We start from the raw sequence: 23,674 nt of genomic DNA, 5'->3' as shown, positions 1-23,674 counted from the left end.
TCTCTTGCAACTTCCTGCTTTGCTCCTCTTCCAAGACTCACTGTTGAACAGCCCCGTCCCCAGCTGGCCTGTTTCAGAGATTGTAACTGCACCCAAGCTGTTCTGTGCCAACAAACGCAGGCTGAGATGGCACTTCCCCCTCCCCTCTATAACTGATGCTCCAAGTCATGCACGGTCCTGTCCCGAGGTCTGCCCCTACTGGCAAGCTACATTTGTTTTTCAGAGTAAGAGTAAACATGGACAATTCTGCTTCACCGCTGTGTCTCTAAGACTAACACACTGCAGTGGGCCATTAGGGGACTGACAACGTTTCATGCATATATCACGGCCTAGCCAAAGCCTGAAGTATCCTACACGTGCAGGCTAATGGAGACTGACCAGAATAAAACCAATTTCAGATCAACATTCAGGGAGCTGGCATGGGGGAGAGAAGCGTTAGCTAAATCCAAATACTAGACTGTAAGAATGGTTCGAAGTGTGGTCTAAAGCAGGTGAGAGTGGTGCACACATAGCAGTACGCAGGGAAGTCATGACGTGCCGAATCAAAACGAAGCAGTTTGCTGCCTAAAAATTCTTGTGCCCTCAGTAACAACGACTAGTGAGTTGGGAGAAACAGCGTTCTAAGTGCAAGTGTGCTTAACTGATACAGCGCCTCTGTTAACTCGGCTCTCAAGTGTATGGACTCTATTGTTCCATCTTGCTCCACTGGCTTGCTATCCAGGAATCTGTGCAGGGTATGTGAGGGGGTGGGCGTGGGGGAGAGTAGCATAGGACTATACTGGAAATGCTGGTCTCCACACGGCAAACACACTGCAGAATCCTTTGGGGCAGCTCCAAGGAGGACAGCATTGTTAGTTTATTCCTCTGACGAGCAGAGGGAACAGAATCCAAGCATGCAGGCAGAAGCGGGGGGGGGGGGGGAATACAGGCGCCTCTTAGCACTAGGTGGTTGTAAGGAGGCAGAGACGGCAAAGGGCATCCCACGTCTATTTCACATTACATACAATGGGACCGCAGCCAGCCAGTGTTTGAGCCCAAACCTTCTAGCAGGAAAATAAAGAACGGCCTCTCCAATATGCACAGCCAAAGTGCCAGTTAAAATCTTTCCCCCAGTATCCATTTGTCTAGGAAGTCTCCTACAAGAAATCACAACTCTGGCCCCTTTTTCTGATGACCTACCTCTAACAACATTTCTGTTTTTACCCCTCCAGTGCTACAGGGCATACCAGGGACATTCAGGAAACATGCCCCTCCAGTGTGGCCAGTCACACTCATTACGTCTTTCAGTCCCATCCATGCAAATGGATGTTATTCAAACAGTTGAGGAGATGAAGGCAGCGCCTGCTTAGTATCAGAGCTAATTACTGGAGAAGTATTCTCCAGCTAGGGAGAAATGTAACGGTTTTAAAAAGGCACACATTCTAGACAAAATACTATAGGGGAAAAGCTCCCTCAATGAGTGAAATACTTCATATAATAGTTAGTGTTACAATAGCCATTTATCCCAGCATTTTCCTATTCACGACTCTGCTGGACAAAGCTAACAAATTGCTTTCAAATCAGAGCAAGCTTAGATCAACTCAGAAAAAAAATCCCGTGAGACTACACACTGGAAGCACCACAGAGTGGAGAAAAGCAACCACCATGCGGTACTAGGAGATTTGGGGGTGGGGGGCGAAACGTAACTTGTGAAGCACATGTTGAAAGGGAAAAGCTGTTGTTCTTTGCTGTCTAAACCTATTAGAAGCTGATAGCTTGACATTTGTATCTAAAATTAAAATACATCTCCATTCCGTTTCAGTCAATTACATGCGGATTGACACTCAGACCGGCCTATTCGGAAGCACCTACCTGCAGAAGGGGGTGGTCCCTATGTAAGTCAAAGGCAAGGCTGCTCTCTCTACACTTTCATATCAACAAGGTAAAGAAATACTCATGCGTTTTAAAGGGGTTTTCGGCATTAAGAGCTGTTTGGATGGGAATGGGGAGGGGGGCAGGTTAAGCTAGTGCTGGAGAACTGTGGTCTGGCAGAAGCAGAGCTGGCCTTTAATACAAAAGTCAGCTGAGGGGGGGGGTGTTTCAGAGATAAGCAGGAGAAGCAATTGATGAAACCAGGAGGGTAAGGGGGTCATGGTTAGCCAAGAACGGTGAGAGGACAATGTGACTGTACAGAGACATTCTTCCGCAGAGCACGGGGACGGTAGCCAGGAGTGCTCTTTACAGTGCGAAGAGGGCATCCTCCGAGCGCTCCTGCTTCTTCCTGCCTGAAGGATTCGTAGGAGGAGTGGGGGCCTCCAGCGGAGGAGAAGGTAAATTTGGGACCGTCTCGGCAGCTTTGGCTCGTTCTTCTAAAAATTTGTCAAACTCTGCAACGCAAAAACCATGGAGAAGAATCAGAGTTAAGGTCGAACTAGGGATGGTCCTCTGCATGACTCTAGCAGTGCACTGACGGTTCTCTGGGTACGCACAGGGCAAGCAGAGCATAGGCACTATCACTGAAAGCTTCCTCATGCTGCCCCCTGCCCCAGTGTGTCCCATCCTTGACCCCGCAAGGGATAAGAGTTGTCTCCATGGGCCATCAAAACCTCTTATCCCTTTGCTGAGCTTGCCAACAAAGTGAGCAGTTGGTCCAGTTCACAGAGCACAGGTATCCATGCCAGAGAATCCACTACCAGAACTAGCACAGAGACCCAAACGCATTTCACACAAGGCCCCCGGTACAGCCATCTGAGGGTAACAACTACTTATGGTCACCGCTGACCAAAGTGAAAGGCTCTGTACCAGTGGGTCTCAATTTTTTCCCCACTTTGGAACAACCTCCTCCCACCTTGCTACACGGGAGGGGGAATGCTGTCAATACAGGGTTACGAGCCCTAGGTTGCTCTGTCCCCACTGTCAATCCCCTGGGCCAACCTTTCGTAGACACAAGCCACATGCACAAATATGGCTTCCTCACAAGGGTACAGCTAGCCTTGGGGGGAGGGATAGCTCAGTGGTTTGAGCATTGGCATGCTAAACCCAGGGTTGTGAGTTCAGTCCTTGAGGGGGCCACTTAAGTGTCTGGGGTAAAATCAGTACTTGGTCCTGCTAGTGAAGGCAGGGGGCTGGACTTGATGACCCTTCAGGGTCCCTTCCAGTTCTATGAGATAGGTATATCTCCATATATTATATTAAGCATCACAGTAATACAGTTTAGTCAGCAGAGTAGATCAAAACTCAAATGCCAGTCAACGGTGCAATCCCAAACATAGGGAGAAATACCATCAAGTGCTATTCTTGTGGGTAGGGAAAGGGGGAGGAAATGAACATTTCCCACACTCCAATGGATGGTATCGGAGTCATGCCTGTCAATATTTATAGGTTCCCCCACCATTCTTATGGAGTTTAGAATCCCTTAAGTGAGCTTTGCTCTCTCTCTCACACACACTCAATTGCTAAGCAAAGCACATGGGCAAATCACGTGCCAGGATTCGTTTCGGAGCATCGCGTACAGGCATGTTGGGCAGGAACAAAGTCTGGGAACACACAGTACAAGTGGGGCATATCCAGGGAAAGTGAAAAAACTGCAGCGAGGAGGAAAAGAGTTGAAAAGTTGGAGGGCATTTTCTTGGGCTTGTTTTTTGCTGAGCACTATATAGTGCGTAGCTCGTTACAGCTTTATGACATGCCTGGGCATGCTTCATTAACCCTCAACCTATACATTAACTGTGGTGTCTCATTGAAGTTCAGAAATCAGACGCACTGTTTACATCAGGATTAACTAGTTAACACCGTGGAAGCATGGCATCTACCTCCACAGAGCCAACAGAATATGCCCCAACATGTCTTACTGCTTGGATATGGCTACTGCATTTTTTTAAAAGATTGCTCTCTTGTTTGGATCTATCCTGCTGTCTGCCTGCCTTCTCCGGCTCCTCAAAGTCAGTGCGGCTGCTTTTGCAGAATTATTTTTTCTGTTAATGAGGCTAAAATAGGAGCTTTCTGGGCTCTTGATTTAACCCTTTTAAACAGCTCGTTTTAAGATGATCATTTGGGATGTTTACCCAGCTCTTGATTAATCTATTTTTCTAAAAGTAACTAATAAAAGCTGCTCAAGGTGCCTGATCACTCCTGCTAGGGGCAAGAAGGATAAATATACAAGGTTATGCCCATCTGCCAGGGAGGCGCCACATGGCAGCTAGATCAGCAGAGGGGAGATTTGAAATAAAAGGGGAAAGTAGTGAGATGAAAAGGAAGAGAAAACTCAGTTCCTTCCACCAGGAGGCAGGGTGGGCGAGAGAAAAGAGTCCTGGAAACTGGGAACAGAAACATCCCATCCTGATATAAACAAGGGACAATCATTTCAAAGTGCTTAGGGAGTTCAGTGTCTCATATGTTGCTACAGAGGCACTACACCGCTACAGTGAAGAAGTGAAGCACAGAAAGCTACCAAGGTAACCAGCACAAACAGGTGGGTTTTTTGTAGTTCCCTCCTGAAATTCTCCACCACTTCCCATTTCAGTGAAGATGCCCCAGAAGGATGCACTATGGAACATCAGCTACCATGAGTTTGGTGGATTGGAAGAGGATCTCTGCTGGGTGATTGTATCAGAAGAGAGCAATATGGATATTCTACTCAAAGGCACTGGACTGAGACAGCTCTGAAAGCCAGAGGCTTCCCTGCTTACCTTCACTTGTCACGCCTTCTTCCAGTTCTTCTCCTTTCTGCAGTTGGAACAAAGAAACAAGTATGAACATATGTACTTCACTTCGCTTTCAGTTTCACCCTAAGCAAGTTTACAAGTAACTGAAACCATTCATTGCCTCTGCCCCTTTATTTAACCACAGTTACTACTGGAGCAAGATGATTTAGATGAGTCACATGGTGCTCATGTCAGGAGGCAGACGAACGACCCAGTATTTCTCTGCGTTGCAGAGCAAGAGAAATAGTCCAAATGATGGTGCTATTGATTATTGGTGACATCCATTATCAGTGCACTCTCCATTAGACCTGAGTGACAGTCAGTTAATCTCCATCTTCTCCACTTTCAAGAGAGCAGGCCTTTTCTTATCAAGAGAAGCCATTACCTGATACAAAACTGAATAGCTACAGGAGATGCCACCTCACCTGTTTACAATTCCTTTAGGACATCATGGCTGTGGCTTTCGTTAATAGGGCATCTTATTTAAAAGCTTAATCAAATGAGGTAGAGACCCCCAATGAAGTGTTTAGGGACAATATTTTTCCTGAATAAAATGGATGGTTCATTTTGGATTTAGAATTCATGATTGGGGGGGGGGGGGGGGGGAAAGCTGATTGTAAAGCATGTGACGCCATGAACGTAGACAAGAATAAGATGGGAGGGCTGAAATAAAATGATAGGAAGCTAGTGTGTTGCCAGGAGAAGTAGCAATGGTTAACATGCCACAAGTTTAGTACTGTACATTTTTACCTTCAGACATCTAGCATGTGTTTCACCAGGATTTGAGAATTCACAATGATTAAATAAGGAAACTGTAATAAATCCCAACTAGGTGGCATAATTTTCAAATAATTACCACATTAAAAAAAATGACACTGTCAAGTATTTAACCCCCCCCCCCCCCCCCGCCCCAAATCTAGTCTCCTTTGGAAGTGAGGAGTAACTTCTCTGCCTCACTTTCCTCATCTGTAAAACAGGAATACCACCTGCCTTACCAGGGTTTTGGGAAGACTAACACTTTGAAGATTAAGCATCATGTAAGGTGTAAGCATCATTCTATTGTACAGAAGTTTTTTAATGAGTTTTTTAACGTAGCCAGAGCTTAGTGTATGACGCTATTGCTTGCTCTACCGTGTCCATCAGCTGAGCTGTACTGATGTTACTTCCTTGAAGTATTCCGTGACAAGGCCTGGTCACGTACTTTGAACTGGGGAACAGGAGGCTGAACTAAACATTTGTCAAAATAGGGAAAAGCAAAAATCAGCAGAGAAACTCCCCCCTCCCTTCCCCAGTGAAGTTTCAAGATTGTAAAATGACATTAGCCAAAAGAAGAGGAGTGCAGGGGCAGAGAACAGACATTTAAAAGTTCTTGAAAGTGTGCCACTGCTGTCAAACCAATTTAAATGGAGACAGGTAAGATTTACTGTTTAACTGTAAAGAACTTAGGCCCCGATTCAGCACTTGAGCATAGATTTAAAATTAAGCATGTGCTTAAATCCCAATGACTTCAATAGGCCTTAAGCATGTGCTTAAATACTGTGTTAAATAAAGGTGGACTGCAGCATGTGCTTAAATGCTTTCCTTAATTGAGTTCCTTAAATCCAAATTCCTGATAATCATACCACCTCGGCGACACTGAGAATGGAGAAGTGAAAATACAACAGCAGCTCAGAAACGTGTTTTGGATGAGGTGACTGCAAATGGCAACTATAAGTCCATGTACTTATTTATTTCCTTCCCTGGGGAAAAAACCCAAATATATGCTTTATACGGTGTCATTCCCTCCCTGTATATGTAACCACAGAGGGGCACCAATAGCTTGCATTAAAAGTTATGCATATGCACAAGTCCTACTTCCTACATGAAAAACGAAATATAAAAAGTCAAGTCTCACCAAGTCGGTACTGAGCCACTCCTCAATGTCATCCATGACAGAGGACTGTGCAACGGGGATCTATGGAGTGCAGCAAGAGACACAGCAAGGCAGGCAAAACCAAAATACATCCACAATCATGGCCACAGAATGATGGAAAATGCCAGAAATAAGATGGAAAAAAACAAAACAAAAAACCACAAAATAAGCTGTAAGATGCACTGAAAAAGCAACAAAATACAAATAGCACGCAAACAAAGCAACACTTAAAGGTCAATTATGAACAGTGAGGCTAACAAAACCAAAACAAAAGATTATGGAGAATATGACCAGATGCAAGAACTTTTTGATTACATATTAAAGCCATCAATGCGGACTGATGGCTCTAATCTGGATCACGTAACACTTTTGAGGATAGAATATTGGATATGGATTACATTTTGAAATACCGAACTTCAGAACCATGTCCCCCCACCACACTTTTTTTTTTTTATTATTATTATTATTATTAAATGGACATTAATCATTGTCTAAGGTTAGTAACAAACATAACAAAGGGGCTCAAATACTGCAGTCTTCCCAAAGGCAAATGAAGCCAATTTGATCAGCCCTTCCAGAGAGAACGTAACCCAGAATGACCATATTGAGGATAAACTCTTCAGAATCAAAAGTAAATTATACCGAAATGTTTCTTCCACAGGAGATTCTCCCCGAATCTTGCTAAGGTAGTTTGTCTAAAGAGGACTCTTCATTATTTATGGCTCTCTTCCTACTTATTCAAACACATTATGATAAAAACCACCATCTCCTGCTTTGTAATGGTTACGGACGTGGATCTGATCTGTAATAATGTTATGGATACTTGGATGTAACTTTGTATTAATGCTGCGTATGATTGGTCAGCGAGGGGAAGTTCTTGTACACTGGGCTCTTAGAAGTTCCTGTAGGACTGTATGGCTCTAACTTAACAGAGGGGCTGTGGAAAGAGCCAACAGGAAAGTAACGCAATAGACCTAAATAAGGACACCCCAGCACGCACTTGGAAGACAATGGCATGCTTGCAGGCTCTAAGCTGAAGTGGCACAGCTGTTCTGTCAGGCAGGGAGACTAAACACTAAACAGTTAGAGCCTTCGGAGGAAAAGAAGGGGGGTGAGTTGCCAGGGGCTGTCCAGGAAGAGGTCACTAAGCTGGGGAAACAAGGTGACAGACCAAAGCTCCATGGAAGAGGCTCAGGGAAGTTAGTCCTACCAGGATCCCTGTGTGGATGATGGTAAAACATCTGGTAAACTAGGTCCAGTCTGAGAGTGGGAGAATCATGTGATTCCACCCAGAGACAGGTGATGGCTAGAGGGTTGACGCCAGGGTGCACTTGACCGAACCAGGATGGGGCAGAGATGCAGTTTGCCCAGTAACTGACAGTAATGATATGAAAATCCTGAACACCACAGGAGCACTTGCAGTTTAGATTGGAATAGGCCAGATTTCTGTGCAGGACAAGTCTCCGTTTTTAATTTGCAAGGATAAATTGGATCGTGCATGTATGATGCTGAAGGCAGTGGTTCCAAGTTGCTGAGCACTAGCTTAAACAGCCATTAACTGGAAGAGAGATTCTGTAGACAGTTTTTGACTTGCTAGCCTCCACGAACAAGTTGTGTCTTGCAGAGCTGACTAGTTGGTTTAATAGCTTTGGAGATTACAGACTTCAGACACGAGCCCCAGCCGTGCAATTATTCAGCCAGTGGCAATTTAAAAACCATCATAGGAGTTTTAAACTACGGTCTCTCTTTCTCATGTATTTATGTGGCCCCTATGATGTTTTGTTTTAAAGGAGGGTTATTTTATAAAGCTATTGCAATACATTTTTTTTTTCAAAAGTCTACATACAAACAGAAAATGGGAATTAACCTATAAAAATATTCAAGCAACATTAAGAATAGACTTCAGTTCAAAAACTAAGGACGGATTGTTAAGATTTCTTTGCGATTTCGTAGGGTTTTTCCAAAATTAGTGAGATCACTTGGACAATCGGGAAAGATGAAAAAGGAGGGGTAAGAGAACAGAGGATGAACCTTCAACTCATAAAATCCAAGGAAACTTGGAATTAAAGTTAGACACCATTATTTGAAGGCAGTTTTTGTTTGTGGTTTCATCAGCAATAAAGACCCCACCAAAGAAATACTGCCAAACCGTTTCCTTAGTGCTGATAACATCCAATATTCTACCCTTTAAAAGGCCTGGGGTGTTGTTAATAACACAAATTATGTTTCTACTCACTAGGATCCCACTGGAAAAGAAGCAGGTATGAAATGACACCTTGAGTCTCTAGGTGAACTCATTCATGCTCTTAGAATGTCTGTCCAACAAGGTTCATACTACTTGTCGCTAGACTACAGCCTTGTACTAGCATAGCTAATTCTGTTCCTTTCTGGATATTTAATACAACTGACACCAATACTTGCTTAGCTGCTATTCATTTCTTCCCTCGCTTGGTGATCAAAAATTCTTCGTATGATATATTACGGTAACAGTAGAGCTCTAAGGCACGTGTGATGACTCCTATTTCAGAGGAATCCTTCAATCTTGTCTTTTTAAGGCTGCAGTGACCCTCACGCAGCTAAAGTGAATCCTAATTTTAAACAATTTAATTGGCTACTTGATTGTCTGCAACTTGTAACTGTGTGTGTTTACTGCATATACCGTAGTGGAGGTTTTAACTCATGTACAATATGTTCACTAACACGGCCTGTTGTGCCCGAGACGTTGTAAATAAGATGCAACATCTTATGGGTCAGGCAAGCCCAGGCAGTTGAAGCCATCATGGGTACAGGGAATTAGCCTTTTCAGAACACTGTAGGAAGCGCTTTACAGAATCCCTGGAAAAGTGAAAATGAAATGACAGACAATGAGCTTGACATTGTCTTCAGAAGGAAGTGACTCAACTGGCCCTGTGTGTATTGAGGACGGGGACAGGGATCCTGCCGCTAAGGGAAATAAAGATCTCCAAAAACTCTGGCTGAGAGAGTTCATCTGGGCACGTTTGACGCTATTTTCACCAAAAGTTTATTTTTGTAGCTCGTCTGTGGCACAAGGAAGAGCAGACCAGGCTCCAGGGAAAGAGGATTTTATCTCTGGGAAGAGGATGTACCTCTCAATTGTCCCATGTCATACAGGCCACTGTTACATTTGAGTCCCAAATCTTCCTTTATCCCAGGCAGACGTGGTGGCGTTCCAATTTGTTAGTACCCAACAATAAAGGTAGTATATCAAAGTATCTTAATTATTGAGAGGAACCTGCCCCTTCCCCTGCCAGCGTCGTGTCTTTTAGGATCTGCTGCGGAGAGCAGTTTGTTTTAGCTTTAGGCGAATTCTGGTTTGGTTTTTTTATCCCAAACAATTTGGCTACTGACCTGCTGGCAACAGTGGTGGTTTTGAATTGTAAAGTAAAGTGGGTGGCTTATGCGATGTAAGCTTTTGACTTACGTAACAGGCACCCAGCTGGCATGCTGCTAGGTAGTGTGTAGATAACAGACAAACCAACATCTTCATTACACTTTGGCAGCTGTTCAAATCTAGGAGAGAGACACTGGAACTACGTTGCCCTACCTTCAGTCAGAGCCGGCGCTAGGTGTAAGCAGACTAAGCAAATGCTTAGGGCCCCAAGCAGCTCAAGGTGGGCCCCTATTAATTATTAGTATGTGTTGAGTGGGCAGCCCCCCAAAATATTCCTGCCTGGTGCCCCCAATGGGCTAGCACCATAAGCAGGAGCAAATAGTGCAAAGTTCACTAGAACAGTGTGCACAGAATCCTAGAGTGAACTTCTTATGCATGTGGGTATGGTGCTGGGGGATGGCACAAAGGGGGTGGGGGAGAGAGAGGAAGGAACTAATCCTAAATTAAGGCTGTCACAGTTTGGAAAGAAGGCAATCCCAAGTGCCGGTTCATGAAAAGTTTAAATGATGCTCTGGCAGCTTTTTAAAAAGGCAAAAAACCTCCCCTTTAACATCCCTAACGTTGCCCAGACACAGTTGAGAGGTGTGTCAATATCATCCCTCTTTTCCATATGTCAACTGTACAAAAAGTTTCCAAAGAATTTGAACACACAGTAGTTCAGGACTAGGATGCTAGTTATTCCATTTACACTGTAAATACTACAAAGTGGGATTAATAAATATGGTTAAGAACTACAGCCGGTTGAGAGAAACTGAGTTAATGATTAGTCCTGTTTTATTGTAGGGATATAATATGAACAAGGGTGAGCACCTTGTGAGGGCAGAAACTGGCACCTTGTTCATACTAGGGCAGCCAGATCCCCCCCAAAACCTGTGTGCCTCCATGAATGCTGCAGTATCCTTTTTTCCAGGCCGAATAACCACAAGCCAATAAGCAGATATTGTGTTTGGTTTTTTAATAAGGCAGTGGCCTGAGTGGCGTGAACAGCAGGGGCGCCAATTTCATGCTTCCCTGCACTTGTAAACAGTGGAAGAGCAAACACGGGGAACCAACTCAATCACAGGATTATTCATAATGGATGAGCCTCGAACAAAATGGAATAGATCATCAGTGTCCGCTACAGCTCCACAGACCAGAACTGCTTCCTAAGGCATCAGTGGAGAAGCAGGTGCCATTCCTTTTACGGCTCTTTCAAGCTTATATTAGTAACTGTGGGTCTGACAAACACTGGGAACCAGAGTTCCATTTCAAAGTTAGGTGCACGCAACTGGGCACACAGTGTGCCCCTGATACACGCAGAGAACCCAGCATGCACTCAGGCATTTGCAAATGAACGTGACCAAGTCAGGCACCTTACTGGCTATGTACATGCCCAAATATCCGATTGCCGTGTCTCCACTGGGCACTGGCATGCATGTTTTAGGCAACGTGCAGTTTCACACACCTCATTTAAAAACCTGGGCTTGTGTTATATTTTTCGATTTCGCATCCATCGATTTCATTTAAATTGAGGTGATATCCCATCTCCTAGAACTGGAAGGGACCTTGAAAGGTCATCGAGTCCAGCCCCCTGCCTTCACTAGCAGGACCAAGTACTGATTTTGCCCCAGATCCCTAAGTGGCCCCCTCAAGGATTGAACTCACAACCCTGGGTTTAGCAGGCCAATGCTCAAACCACTGAGCTATCCCTCCCCCCTGATGCCCTACACCCTTTACTTTCTGGACCTTAATTTTTCTCCCAACATGTCCCCTTTAGGCTGAGATCTTCAAAGGCCCCTCCAGGAGTTGGGTGCCACATTGAATCTCAGTAGGAATTGGATACCCAGCCCCTGTAAGCTCTTTTGATAGTCCCAGTTCTAAAGCTTAATAGTAAAAAGCCTCAGCCCACTTCCAAAAGTGTTGGAAACACTGCACCAGGTCCTCCCAATAAAGTCCAATCCTGAAAGCCTTAATGCAGGAAATATTCCTTAATGGGACATTTGCCAGTACCAATGGAACATATCAATCCAGCTAGCATACTCAGGTTCCCTTGTTTTAGAGTAAGCAGAAAAAGAGAAGTACGCTTCTCCTATGCTACTCAGTCCAATGAGGTTTGATCCTGCAAACTCCATGGTGAGTGCAGCACATGAAGTTAAGTGCCACAGGAGTGGGCTGCTATTAAAGGAGTTCAAAAAGGAGCCTAGAAAATGACCCATCCCTGAATTAAATACATGGAGCTTGTGTTTATGCTTGAAAAGTGGATACTGCATATATAAATCGAGACAGTAAAAGGAACTAACTGGATCCCCAGCCCTGTTTCGAAGGTGAATATGGACAATAGAAACTGCTACAACTGAGGCCAACAAGAGACTTACGGGGCTGCAGGTCTCTGGGCAATATAAAAATGAATTTGGGGAAACCTACCCCCTGAATATTAATCTTTCCCCATCCCCTAGACAATTATACAGGTGGGGAATAAAATCCTTGTACTGTCTGATTTGGGGTAGCTTAGCAGGTTGGGTGAGAGGTAAACACAGGATGGTTATTCTACAGAAGGAACGGGAGTGGGGAACAGGGTTCATGTTAATTGGTGAAATCCTCACCATTCCTTGTGTAATTAGCCACTTGTCTATGGGCTCCATGTCTGAGCTCCCACCTTTACCTCTCCTCTGTGTTGAGAACAGAAATGCCCATAAAGAAAGAAACCACAGCAACACCCGTGATAAGGTAATAATACAACAGCAGTAAAATAGAAGCATATACTATGCATAGGGTCCTTTCTGGTAATACCCACTTAAAGACACCACCCGCGTCAGTCACCCTTCTGTGCGATCTGTACATCAGAAACAGCAGTCCTGGCCTCTTGGCTTCCTTTGAGTAGGTTAGAGAACTAACCATTTCTAAGTGAGGCTGACGTTTCTATTTTTCTTAAAAGTCGGCAGATTGTGGACTGGATGACTCAGAAATCTGTTGGACCTCACAAAAATCCCTAAGTTTAAGACATTCTGGAACTTCCCTTTTTGGAGTTTATAATTCCCAGCAAACATTATTTCTCCTCCAATTTTTCTTGGTCTCCAGACAGACTGTCCATGCTTAGCCTGGCAATGCCAACCTTATGAAGGACATGATGATAGTGGCCAGGGGAGAGCAAATAACCCAAGCTGGATGAAATGTTTTGGCAGTCTTTCAAAACGCACATCTTTAAGGGCTTCACAGTTTAAGGGGACCAAAACCATAATCTCTCATTTCAGGAGTTGGGCTGGAGAACGTATCATAAGGTGGAAACACTTCATCTTCTCAACTTCTCCACAGTGTGGCTAACAAAGATTATCTCATGGGCACTGCCCTTCCCAGTTGCCATCCTGCAACATCTCGCTGGCAACTACAGCAATTCCCAAAATGGAAAGGTAAAAGTAATATATTTTTAGCTGTTGTCATATGATTTAGCAGCTGAAAACAAGGATAGTCAACTGCCTATGACCAGCCATCTCTCCATGGACCACCATTTGAGAACGACTGCACTACTTCAGTTAGATGAGAAGAATTTTAACGTAAGAAAACCTCATTAAAATGAGAAGCCTGAGCAGAATGTGCTGTAATAGGCTTTGGCCCCTTCCTGGATGCCCTATAAGTGAAATATCCTTCAGTTAAGCCTTCTGTCCTATTTAAACCACACATTAGTTTATAGAGAACAAGGAGCTACCAACAACTTTACTCTTATTACACCAACAGGGGTTGATAACTTCTAGACGTTATTAGCATTTTTATCACCTCTAAGTAGCAGTGCCCAACATCCTTGCATCATTTTGTAAAGTGTATTTTGTCTCCTAGCTATTCAGGTTTATGTTTCCTCCCAGACAAGCAGTGCCCATGTTAACTAATCATAAAATGGGCTATTTTGACTACGTGGTACAGTCATCGGGACCTTTGAAAAGAGGGTGAAGATCTGAGCTGTAATGACATCCCACAGCCCAAAGTTCAATAGTCCAGGAGAGTGACTGCTTTCAAATACTTTGACCAGTCAGATTAATTCAGACATGGTCCTTTGAACTGACAATGCTTCAGGCAGAGTAACAGCTATGCTGGTGTGAGTGACAGGTGGCGGAAGTGCCTGAAGCAGGTATAAAATAAGAACAAAATTGCTAATGATTAAGGATACTAACCCCTTAGCCACCAGTGGAATAGAGCCCCCATTGCCAAGGGCTTGTGCCTCACATCAGCACTCACCATTGGTAATTCCAAAGTTAGCCAGCAACAAAGAAGGGATTAAAGATTCTGTTCTCAATAGTCTAAGCGGGAGCTGGGCACACCTGACCTGACTCACTCACAAACATTCATTCCCATTTCTCACTGGCTCAGAGTGAAAGTTCACTGGGCTGGCCAGATGGCTCAGAATAGATTGCAACCTGCCAGCACGTGAGAGAATCGAGAGGGGATGGGGAGATGCAACTCAGCTGATGGAGAAGGCTGTGTGCTGCTTGGCTCTTCCATGCTCCCTAGTGGTCAATACAAAGCCAGGTTAGGCAGAGGCTCTGAACTCCTTCAGCCATCACTAGACTTATACTGACAACTATGAGAGTACAAAGTGGTAAAAAGGGGTTAAGGGAATATCTGAGAATTTCACTTGCTCCTTACTCAGCTCACATCCCTAGATGGGGCTGGCCAAAGGATTTAAAGGCATCCCAGTCTGATCTCTCGCTCTAAGTCACTACTATCTAGTTTGTTACAACTAGAGACAGGTTGTGTTCCTTCTGCACAACTATATTAACTTTCATAGACAAGAATTAATCAGCGTTCATAGAAGGTTACCCACACTCAGTTCTGCAGCGGCTCCTCCCAGAAAGCTAGACATCCAGGCAGACTGCAAGATTACAGAAGCATTCACCCACTATACTGATTACACTAAGTAGCAATTCTCCTTAGGAATGGTTACAAAGCAAGTACGTGCTCTTTTGATATTTCTTTCAAAATGGCCCTCACTGGCATCCACATTAAACGCACTGGACAATGGTCCCTTCCGAATTATTGGTGGGATACCAAATGAAAAGTTTAACTCAGACACAGATGCAGCATTGCAAGCCATGCTCCCAGCTTTGTGCTTGTTTCAGACGGCAGTAATTCAGAGCAATGACGTACCCCTCCTGTATTTTGTTTTCGAACATCCAGAGCAGATGCCAGTCCTTTGACAGCCTGTGGATCCTCATACGTCACACTGAAACAAAGGAACAAACAGAACTGATGCAAATCCAGCCATCACTGAATGCCAGGACAAATGCATTAGGCACTAATCTACTAGTCTGCCTCTTGTTTTATTTGAGACTAGCATGGAGCATATTTTTTTGAGTGCAGTAGGTGCCTCTCAGTACAGATAAAAATACATTCTCTGACCCGAGGAGATTACAAATGGATTTCAGATATGATGCAACATGTGATGTGTAAGAGACAGAGTAGGGAGCGAGAGGGGAGGCTGGACAGGCATCAAATATGATTACCAAGTTACTTACTGAAGGCTAGGGCATAGTACAATGGAGCAAACAGTTTTGGGTTTTTTTGAGACAGAATGAGATTTAAATCGGCAAGTTTCTTACAGTTATCATGGTAGAAGTGAGCCTTCAGGTGGCTTTGGAGGTCAGCTCAGAAAGGGCATTCCAAATGCAGAGGACAGCACAGAAGAATGCCTGAAGGTGATTGGGAAGAAACAGGCACACGGGGCTTGGAAGCTGTCATCAATGGTAGAGTGGGGGTGGGGGTGGGGCGCAAAATGCTGGGACTGGATAGAGAGCACTTAAGTTTCTGTGAAGCCTTAAAAGGTGGTGACAAGAAGCTTGAACATGATGTGGTGAAGGGGGAGCCAGTGGAGGGAAGGGGAGATATGACCTCATCAGATAACAGGTAGGGAAGAAGGTCCTACCAGTTATGGGGAGGTCATGATGGAGGTGGCCACAGTAATCAACAAGTGGTATAAGGAAACAAAGATGCAGGAAAACCCACTAGCTCAGTTCACCAGATCTGCTGCCTGTTTACTGGGTATTTAAAAAGATAAGCAAAATTGCTACTGAAAAGGATCATAATCATAGTTATTAAGCTAAGGGAGCACTACCATCACTTCCCCTTCATGCCCAAGGGCTAGTAATCGACTCTCTCAAGCCGATACCAACACCTACCTGTAAATTAGCCACTGGGTGGTGCTACATGCCTGACTTGGTGAAACACCTCTCCCTGGCATGCCTGCTTCTACCAGCCTGAGGGCCGGCAATCCACAGTCTCTGCCTGAACAATGAGGAGTCCTTGTGGCACCTCTGCCTTGCTTCAGCAGCAGAATAAGCTACAGCCAAGTCTTTAGGGAGTTGCTTCGCTCTATTTTAACAGCATAAGAGCTAATGAAGGTACAATAATCCTCCCTTCTGAAATGATGGATTTCAGCGTGCTCTTTGCTCCATTACTTCCCATACGATGGAGATGGAGTTGCAGGCTGAGAAGAGCAGTTTCACGTTTCATTTAGTACAACGGGCATAATGGAAACCCTGTAAGGGATCTGGATTTAGATCCCACTATTATGTATTTACCCCAGGCTTAGCACCTCAGTGTGAATTTAGAAACCCTTAGTGCTAATTTAGCAACTCTAAATTAAAATGCTAAACTGATCAAATATATTTCTATTACAGCTGGAGCAGCGTGGACATCCGTACTTATGGCTGCTTAAGCCCTCCTGCTCTTAAGGACCTTTGAGTTGTAACTTCATAGCTGTGATTTTCCAGACCCGGTCTCTGCCTGACGAGGATGATTTTTTTGGAGAAAACAGGCACAAATAGAATGCAGTGGGTAGTTACTAGCTGAGAAAGGTAATTACGGTGCATGGGATGCTATCTAGCTGCATTTCTAAGGTGCCTGTCACTGAAGGATATTGGTGCTGTTCCTACTGTGATACTTGGACTCGCTTCCAATCTCTGATACTACCTGTATTTCCTTGAATTTGAAACCAGGGAGAGCCCTAGAGAAGGGTTACGTGGAACAAAAATACTTGACAGTCTCCTCTTAATGAGCCTCACTTGAGAGAGATCAAAAGCTCTCAGAAGAACCTGGGTTAGTTTTCCACTAAAAATATTCATGCCTATTTAGTGCCTGGAAAGGTGCCTGATCTGCAGCCCTGGAGGCTGAAGTCTTGTTTTCTACAGACTAGGTAGAGCGTGGGAGCTTCTTCATGGTGCCCAGCCAACATACCTCGATCTGGAGCAGCAGGAACCAGCCCTAAGTGTGAGATGGTAATTCAGTTCCCAGGCCCAGGTGATAACCACTGGTCATTACAGACCTGTGCAGGATTTGAAGCCATGACCTATAGGCGAAAGACTCCAAGGGCATGTCTACACAGCAATTAGACACCTGCAGCCGGCCCGTGCCAGCTGATTTGGGGTTGCGGGGCTCAGGCTGCGGGACGATTTAATTGCAGTGCAGACGTTCCAGTTTGGCTGCAGCCTGAGCTCTGGGAACCTCCAACCTTGCAGGGTCCTAGAGCCCAGGCTCCAGGCTGACTGTGGATGTCTACACTGCAAATAAATAGCACCCCAGCCTGAGCCCAACGCAGGTGGCATGGGCCAGCAACGGGTTTTTAACTGCAGTATGGACTTACCCTAAGCCACTGCTAGTCTCCCAAAGTTGACTCTCATGCTCTGATACCTTCAGGGTTATTAGGGGAGGTTAATTCCCACACCCTCACTGTGTAGAAAAATAATTTAAGTGACTTAATTCCTAAGTTTCTAGGTGACTTGGAAATTCAGAGGTGAAATGAGACGGCACCTGAAATTACTGAACCAATCTACAGTGGACCTTGGCCTATAAAAACACTCTCTCCACCTACCCAAATAATCCGATGAAATCCAGCAGGAGAAAATTTAGATTAAGTAAAGTCAGAGGACGAAAATCCACATAATTTGAGCTATAAAATCACTTTGATCTGAAGAGGCCTCACATTTTTGTTCCCTAGGAATAAAGAGCATTAAAACCAAATGCCAATTTACCTCTTCCGTTGGTCAGCCAAGGAACTGCCTCTTGTCTGCGCAAACATGTCAAAGTCGTCGCGAGGGTTACAGTGTTGAAGGGAGCTGAGTGTTCCACTGACGCTGTCTGTGCCCAAGTCTACAACAACAACAACAAAGTACAGAGTATAAGGGACCAATAGAATAGTGAATTGTGATCAAGTACCAGTCAGGAATACCTAGGATACACAAGAAATCATCAGCAATATAGGTTAGTTACAGTGAAAAGTAGATGAGTCATAATGTTGCACTGAGCACTGATGAAGTGTGTAGGAGACATCCTCTGGGCCCTGTCCACAAAAGGGTTGAAACTGTACTAGCCACAGTCCTGTTTATAGATGGTAACTACTAGCAGAGTTTTTACTCTGAGTAGCATCGAGAGAGATTTCCCATCTCTCAAGAACCATGATACAGACTATACCGCCTAAGTAGTACAAAGCTGCCTTCTCTCCTCCCATCCCCCAGTTTCGTTATGTTTTTGAGAACCCAGGCAGGGAGGGAATGAGGAAAAACAAACGCAGGAAAGTGAGGAGACGAAGAAAGTTAATGGAATGAGAGAAAGTCATTTGCATTTTTCTGTATTATGAATTTGCACTGAGATTCAATTGGTTTCACATGGTTCTGTCGGTGATAAGGGAGCAATCACAGCCACATAGCTAATTTTAAACAATTTTCATAGATTCATAGATGATAAAGCCAGAATGGACTCCTGTGACATCTAGTCTGACCTCCTGTGTAACACAGGGCAAAGGACTTCCCAGAATTAATTCCCTGTTTGAACCAGAGCCTCTCTCTTGGAAAAGCATCCAATCTCGATTTAAAAATTGGCCAGTGATGGTGAAATCTGCCACAACTCTTGTTAAGTTGTTCCAATGGTTACTTAGCCTATTAAAAATGTGTGCATTATTTTCAGTGTGCATTTACCCACATCCTTCTTGAATTGTGGACAGCAGAACTGGACACAGTATTCCAGGAGCAGTTGCACCAGTGCCAAACAAAGTAGTACTATAACCCTCCTTACTCCTACTCGATATTCCGCTGTTTATAAATCCAAGGATCACATTAGCCCTTTTGGCTGCAGCATCACACATGTTCATCTGATTATCCACCGTGACCCCAAGTCTTTTGCAGAGTCACTGCTTCCCAGAAGAGAGTCCCCCATCCTGTAAGCATGGTCTGCATTCTTTGCAGGGCCGGCACAACCCATTAGGCGACCTAGGCGGTCGCCTAGGGCACTACAATTTGGGGGGCGGCGCCCGCGGTGGTATTTCGGGGGCAGGACCTTCCGCCGCCTCTGTGGGGGGGCGGCATTTCGGGGCGGGACCTTCTGCCGCCTAGGGCGGCAGAAAAGCTGGCAGCGCTTTGTTCCTAGATGTATGACTTTACATTTGGCTATATTAAAATGCATATTGTTTGCTTGCGCCAAGTGATCCAAATCGCTCTGTATCAGTGACCTGATCTCTTCATTTTCCACTCCCCCAACATTTGTCTCATCTGCAAACTATCAGTGATGATTTGGGGTTTGTTTTTTAATCTTTTCACCATGTTTTACAAATTTTATATTTTAATTGGTTTTAAACCCCAATGTCCCTTGCATTAATACAGAACACCAAGTTCCAAATGTTGGCATTTCTCTTTGTTGAAAAATGCTCACGCTGAACTATTTACTGTTCAGTAAGGTTCAGTACTGTTCATTTAAGGTTCAGAAGAGGACAGCTATTTTGCACAAGGATTCCAGTCTTCTCAGCTGTAGTTCTTAGTCCTATGCGTCTCTCCATTGTTAAATCGGCTGGGAATCCAATGCAGAGGTCAAATGGAATGACCAGATCAAGAGCCCTTTCATCTAGTTTAAAACACAAGATTTTGCGCTTGCATAGAACCATTCATCCGAGGATTTCTATTAAAGTTTGTAAAAGTGCTTCTAAGCCTCAAACCCCTTCGGAGCAAGTAAATGAGTAATATCCTGACTTTACAGATAGGAAAATGGAAGCACAGAGGTTAAGTGAATAGCCCAAGGTTACAGAGTGAATCTGTGACAGACTAAAGCCCATATCCATCTCCTTTTCCCCTGTTCTAACCGCTGGACAATGCTTTTTACCCACAGCTCTTCTTAATGTCACCAGACTGTTACCAGTAACTACTACCTCAAACAAAATACAGGCACTTGTTAACCCAATGACCCAAATGTAGGCCCACCACAGAGTGGCTTGGGACTAGTCGTATGCAGCTACCGTTCCATGCTGATCTGCCCTTTAAAAACTAGGTACTTACCAAGCCCTGCAAGTTGCGAGGAAAGTGAAGTTGGAGGTGCTGTGCTCCCCACCATTGGACTCACAACAGCTGGGGAACCAGGGCCCAGATCTATTAAATTATCCTCCGTCACTTCACTCAGCACCTGTTGGGACAGTCAAGATGGTAGGTTATACTTCCTGCCGAGCAATTATAACAGAGACAAAATAAAATGAGAATGATGGATGCTTCCTAAAAAAGCCCTCTGTGGAAAGCTGTTGCAAATGGGAGTATTTTAATTAGGCTTTTAGACTATGAATGCAACACAAGTAGACAGAAAAGATATTTATCTTGCTGGGTCACTGTCCAAAAAGCAGTATAGGCTCAACATCTGGCTTGCTTTTATGGTATTATCCCATCCAACACAGCCTTGAAAAACCTCTCACACATCTCCCCTATTACCTCAGAATTAGTTAAGTTGCCTTCTGTTTCTGCACCCCCTTTAGCTTTGGAGCCGGGTAATAGCAAGAGCTGAGCCGCAAAAGGCCTCTATCTTTCACCTCATTTTGTACATTCAATACCAGTCATGGAAATGTTCTTCACCATAACTAGTGTTACAACGCCGACACTCAGCGTGTGTTTGGCAGAAGTTTCCTCCGAGTGTACCACAACTGTCGAAGGTGAACTGGATACTTACTCCATTACTGGCGCTTTGTGCCGAACGGCCTGATCTGTACCGTTCAAACCTGTTATAAAACAAAAGAGAGACTATCAAACCCACACATGCACTCTGAGCAAGTCAAGTTCAAGACAAAGCCAGGACACGTCAGCGAGGGTGAAGATAGCTTTCCTTGGCTTCTGGTGGGATCTCCCAGCTGCTATGAAGGAAGAAAGGAAACTATTACAGAGGTTGTGTTCTTGGGCTCCAGCAGGGATGGTGTTGACTAATTTGCTCTTACAGCACATAGAGGTCAGTACATCCAGGGTAAGCAGCGTGAAGGAACCTGCACAGCTTCCCTTCATCAACCTCCACTTGAAAGGAGTTTCTGAAGAAACGGGGTAGGAGAACTTGGAGCCAGAAGGGTAATACCCCTGACCGGAGAGTTGAGTACTAACAAGTCTTGCTCCCATCTAAGAGCTCCCCATCACCCGAAAAACTTCTGTACACGCCCTTCCCCAAGCATTTCCTGCTTTGCAGAGCAGCACCCTAGCACAGCTCTGCCCAAGGAGCACGCTACAGTACATTCAGTGCTTCTGCAAACCCCATCTCATGGGTCCGTCCCCTTGTCTAAACACTCCCCAGCACTCAGCAGCTGCTCAGGGCCAATGCCCAGGCAGACACTCCCCAAGCACAAAATAAACCACTTCAGCTAAAATAGATTGATTAGAGGAAAAAGCCTGGCTGGGCAGGGTCATTTGTTTCCACTAGCTGTACGTCTGTGGCCCAGACTAAGCCTTAACAGTCACTAAAAATGGATCTTCCCTACTCTCCGGGGTTGCCCTCATGCAGATCTAAGAACATAAGAATGGCCATATTGGGTCAGATCCATGGTCCATCTAGCCCAGTATCCTGACTTCCGACAGTGGCCAATGCCACGTGCTTCAGAGAGAATGAACAGATAATCATCAAGTGATCCATCCCCTGTCCTCCACTCTCAGCTTCTGGCAAACAGAGGCTAGGGACACTCAGAGCATGGGACTACATCTCTAACCACCCTGGCTAATAGCCACTAAGGGACCTATTCTCCATGAATTTATCTAGTTCTTTTTTGAACCCTGTTATAGTTTTGGTCTTCACAACATCCCCTGGCAAGGAGTTCCATAGGTTGACTGTGCATTGTGTGAAGAAATATTTCCTTTTGTGTTTGTTTTAAATCTACTGCATATTAATTTCATTTGGTGACCCCTAGTTCTTGTGTTATGAGAAGGAGTAAATAACACTTCCTTATTTACTTTCTCCACACCAGTCACGATTTTATAGACCTGATTTCATATTTTTCCAAGCTGAAAAATCTCAGTCTTTTTAATCTCTCCTCATATGGAAGCTGTTCCCCCACCCCTCGTTTTTGTTGCCCTGCTCTGTATCTTTTCCAATTCTAAATAGATCTTTTTTGAGATGCGGCAACAAGATCTGCACGCAGCATTCAAGGTGTGGGTGTACAATGGATTTATATAGAGGCATTATGATATTTTCTGTCTTATTATCTAACCCTTTCCTAATGGTTCCTAACATTCAGTTAGCTTGTTTGACTGCTGCTGCACATTGAGTGGATGTTTTCAGAGAACTATCACACTGACTCCAAGATCTCTTTCTTGAGTGGTAACCGCTAATTTAGACCCCATCATTTTATATGTCTAGTTCGGATTATGTTTTCCAATGTGCATTGCTTTGCATTTATCAACATTGAATTTCACCTGCCATTTTGTTGCCCAGTCCCACAGTTTTGTGAGATCCCTTTGTAACCCTTCGCAGTCTGCCTGGGACTTAACTATCTTGAGTAGGTTTGTATCATCTGCAAATTGTGCCACCTTGCTGTTTACCCCTTTTTCCAGATCATTTATGAATATGTTAAATAGGACTGGTCCCAGTACAGACCCCTGGGGGACACCATTATTTAACTCTCTCCAATCTGAAAACTGACCATTTATTCCTACCCTTTGTTCCTAGCTTTTAACCAGTTATTGATCCATGAGAGGGCCTTCCAGCTTATCCCATGAGTGCTTGCTTTGCTTCAGAGCCTTGTCAAAGGCTTTCTGAAAGTCTAAGTACACTGTATCCACTGGATCACCCTTGTCTGCGTTTGTTGACCCTCTCAAAGAATTCTAATAGATTGGCAAGGCATGATTTCCCTTTACAAAAGCCGTCTATCATCCTCTTTCCTTATTATGAAACCCAACAAAACATTTTAAAGTCAGCCTGTTTCTGAATAAAGATCAATTAGAAACTTCAACCCTCTCCACCCGGAATGAAAGTCCGGACCTGTGCATGTTCATTCAATACCATGGGCCTTCTGTCAGCAGGACAATGTCAGAGTGAACTGCAAAGATTTCTTAAACTAACAGTGGAAGCTAAATTTTTAATTAAGTGCAAACAAAGGGAAGTTTAGGCCCAGATTTCTGTAAGTGTCTGTGGAGACTGTGCATGCTCAGCTTCTCTGAAATATCAAGTCCCCCTCTGCTTGCTCCCAAAAATGAAAGCATCCCCATAGTAGCACACATTTCTCACTAGAAAGATTTACAAGCCACTTACTCCTCTTAACCAACAAGCCCCAAATTCAAGAAGTCAGTTCCTGCTTGCATCCACTGATTGCATTTTATGTCCTCAGTGGCGCCAGAAACCAACATCTGGAATTTTGAACGCTGAGTAACGGAGGAGGAGGATAAACTGGTTTTCACATGCTTGAAATATTCAAACCTACACAGGTTT

The 23,674-nt window shown here is 44.4% G+C and overlaps 1 protein-coding gene across 2 annotated transcripts in view; it reads right to left on the bottom strand.

The window, feature by feature from the left end:
* Nucleotides 1–976: 976 nt before the first annotated feature.
* TOM1L2 (target of myb1 like 2 membrane trafficking protein) overlaps nt 977–23,674 on the bottom strand; it is a 61,817-nt gene continuing 39,119 nt past the window's right edge. Inside the window, exons 9-15 of one of the 2 annotated variants that reach the window (XM_065411662.1) lie at nt 20,945–20,993; nt 20,290–20,413; nt 18,001–18,118; nt 15,122–15,197; nt 6,577–6,636; nt 4,668–4,704; nt 977–2,366 (exon numbers count right to left, since the gene is read on the bottom strand). In XM_065411662.1, the coding sequence (XP_065267734.1) occupies nt 2,218–2,366; nt 4,668–4,704; nt 6,577–6,636; nt 15,122–15,197; nt 18,001–18,118; nt 20,290–20,413; nt 20,945–20,993 (613 nt within the window). In that variant the 3' untranslated portion in view covers nt 977–2,217. The remainder of the gene's footprint in view (nt 2,367–4,667; nt 4,705–6,576; nt 6,637–15,121; nt 15,198–18,000; nt 18,119–20,289; nt 20,414–20,944; nt 20,994–23,674) is intronic. The other variant, XM_065411664.1, reaches the window with a different exon arrangement.

The sequence above is a fragment of the Emys orbicularis genome, chromosome 10 (genome assembly GCF_028017835.1).
Source record: "Emys orbicularis isolate rEmyOrb1 chromosome 10, rEmyOrb1.hap1, whole genome shotgun sequence".
In the NCBI taxonomy this organism is placed as follows: domain Eukaryota; kingdom Metazoa; phylum Chordata; order Testudines; family Emydidae; genus Emys; species Emys orbicularis.
This window is presented reverse-complemented; position numbering and strand designations above follow the sequence as displayed.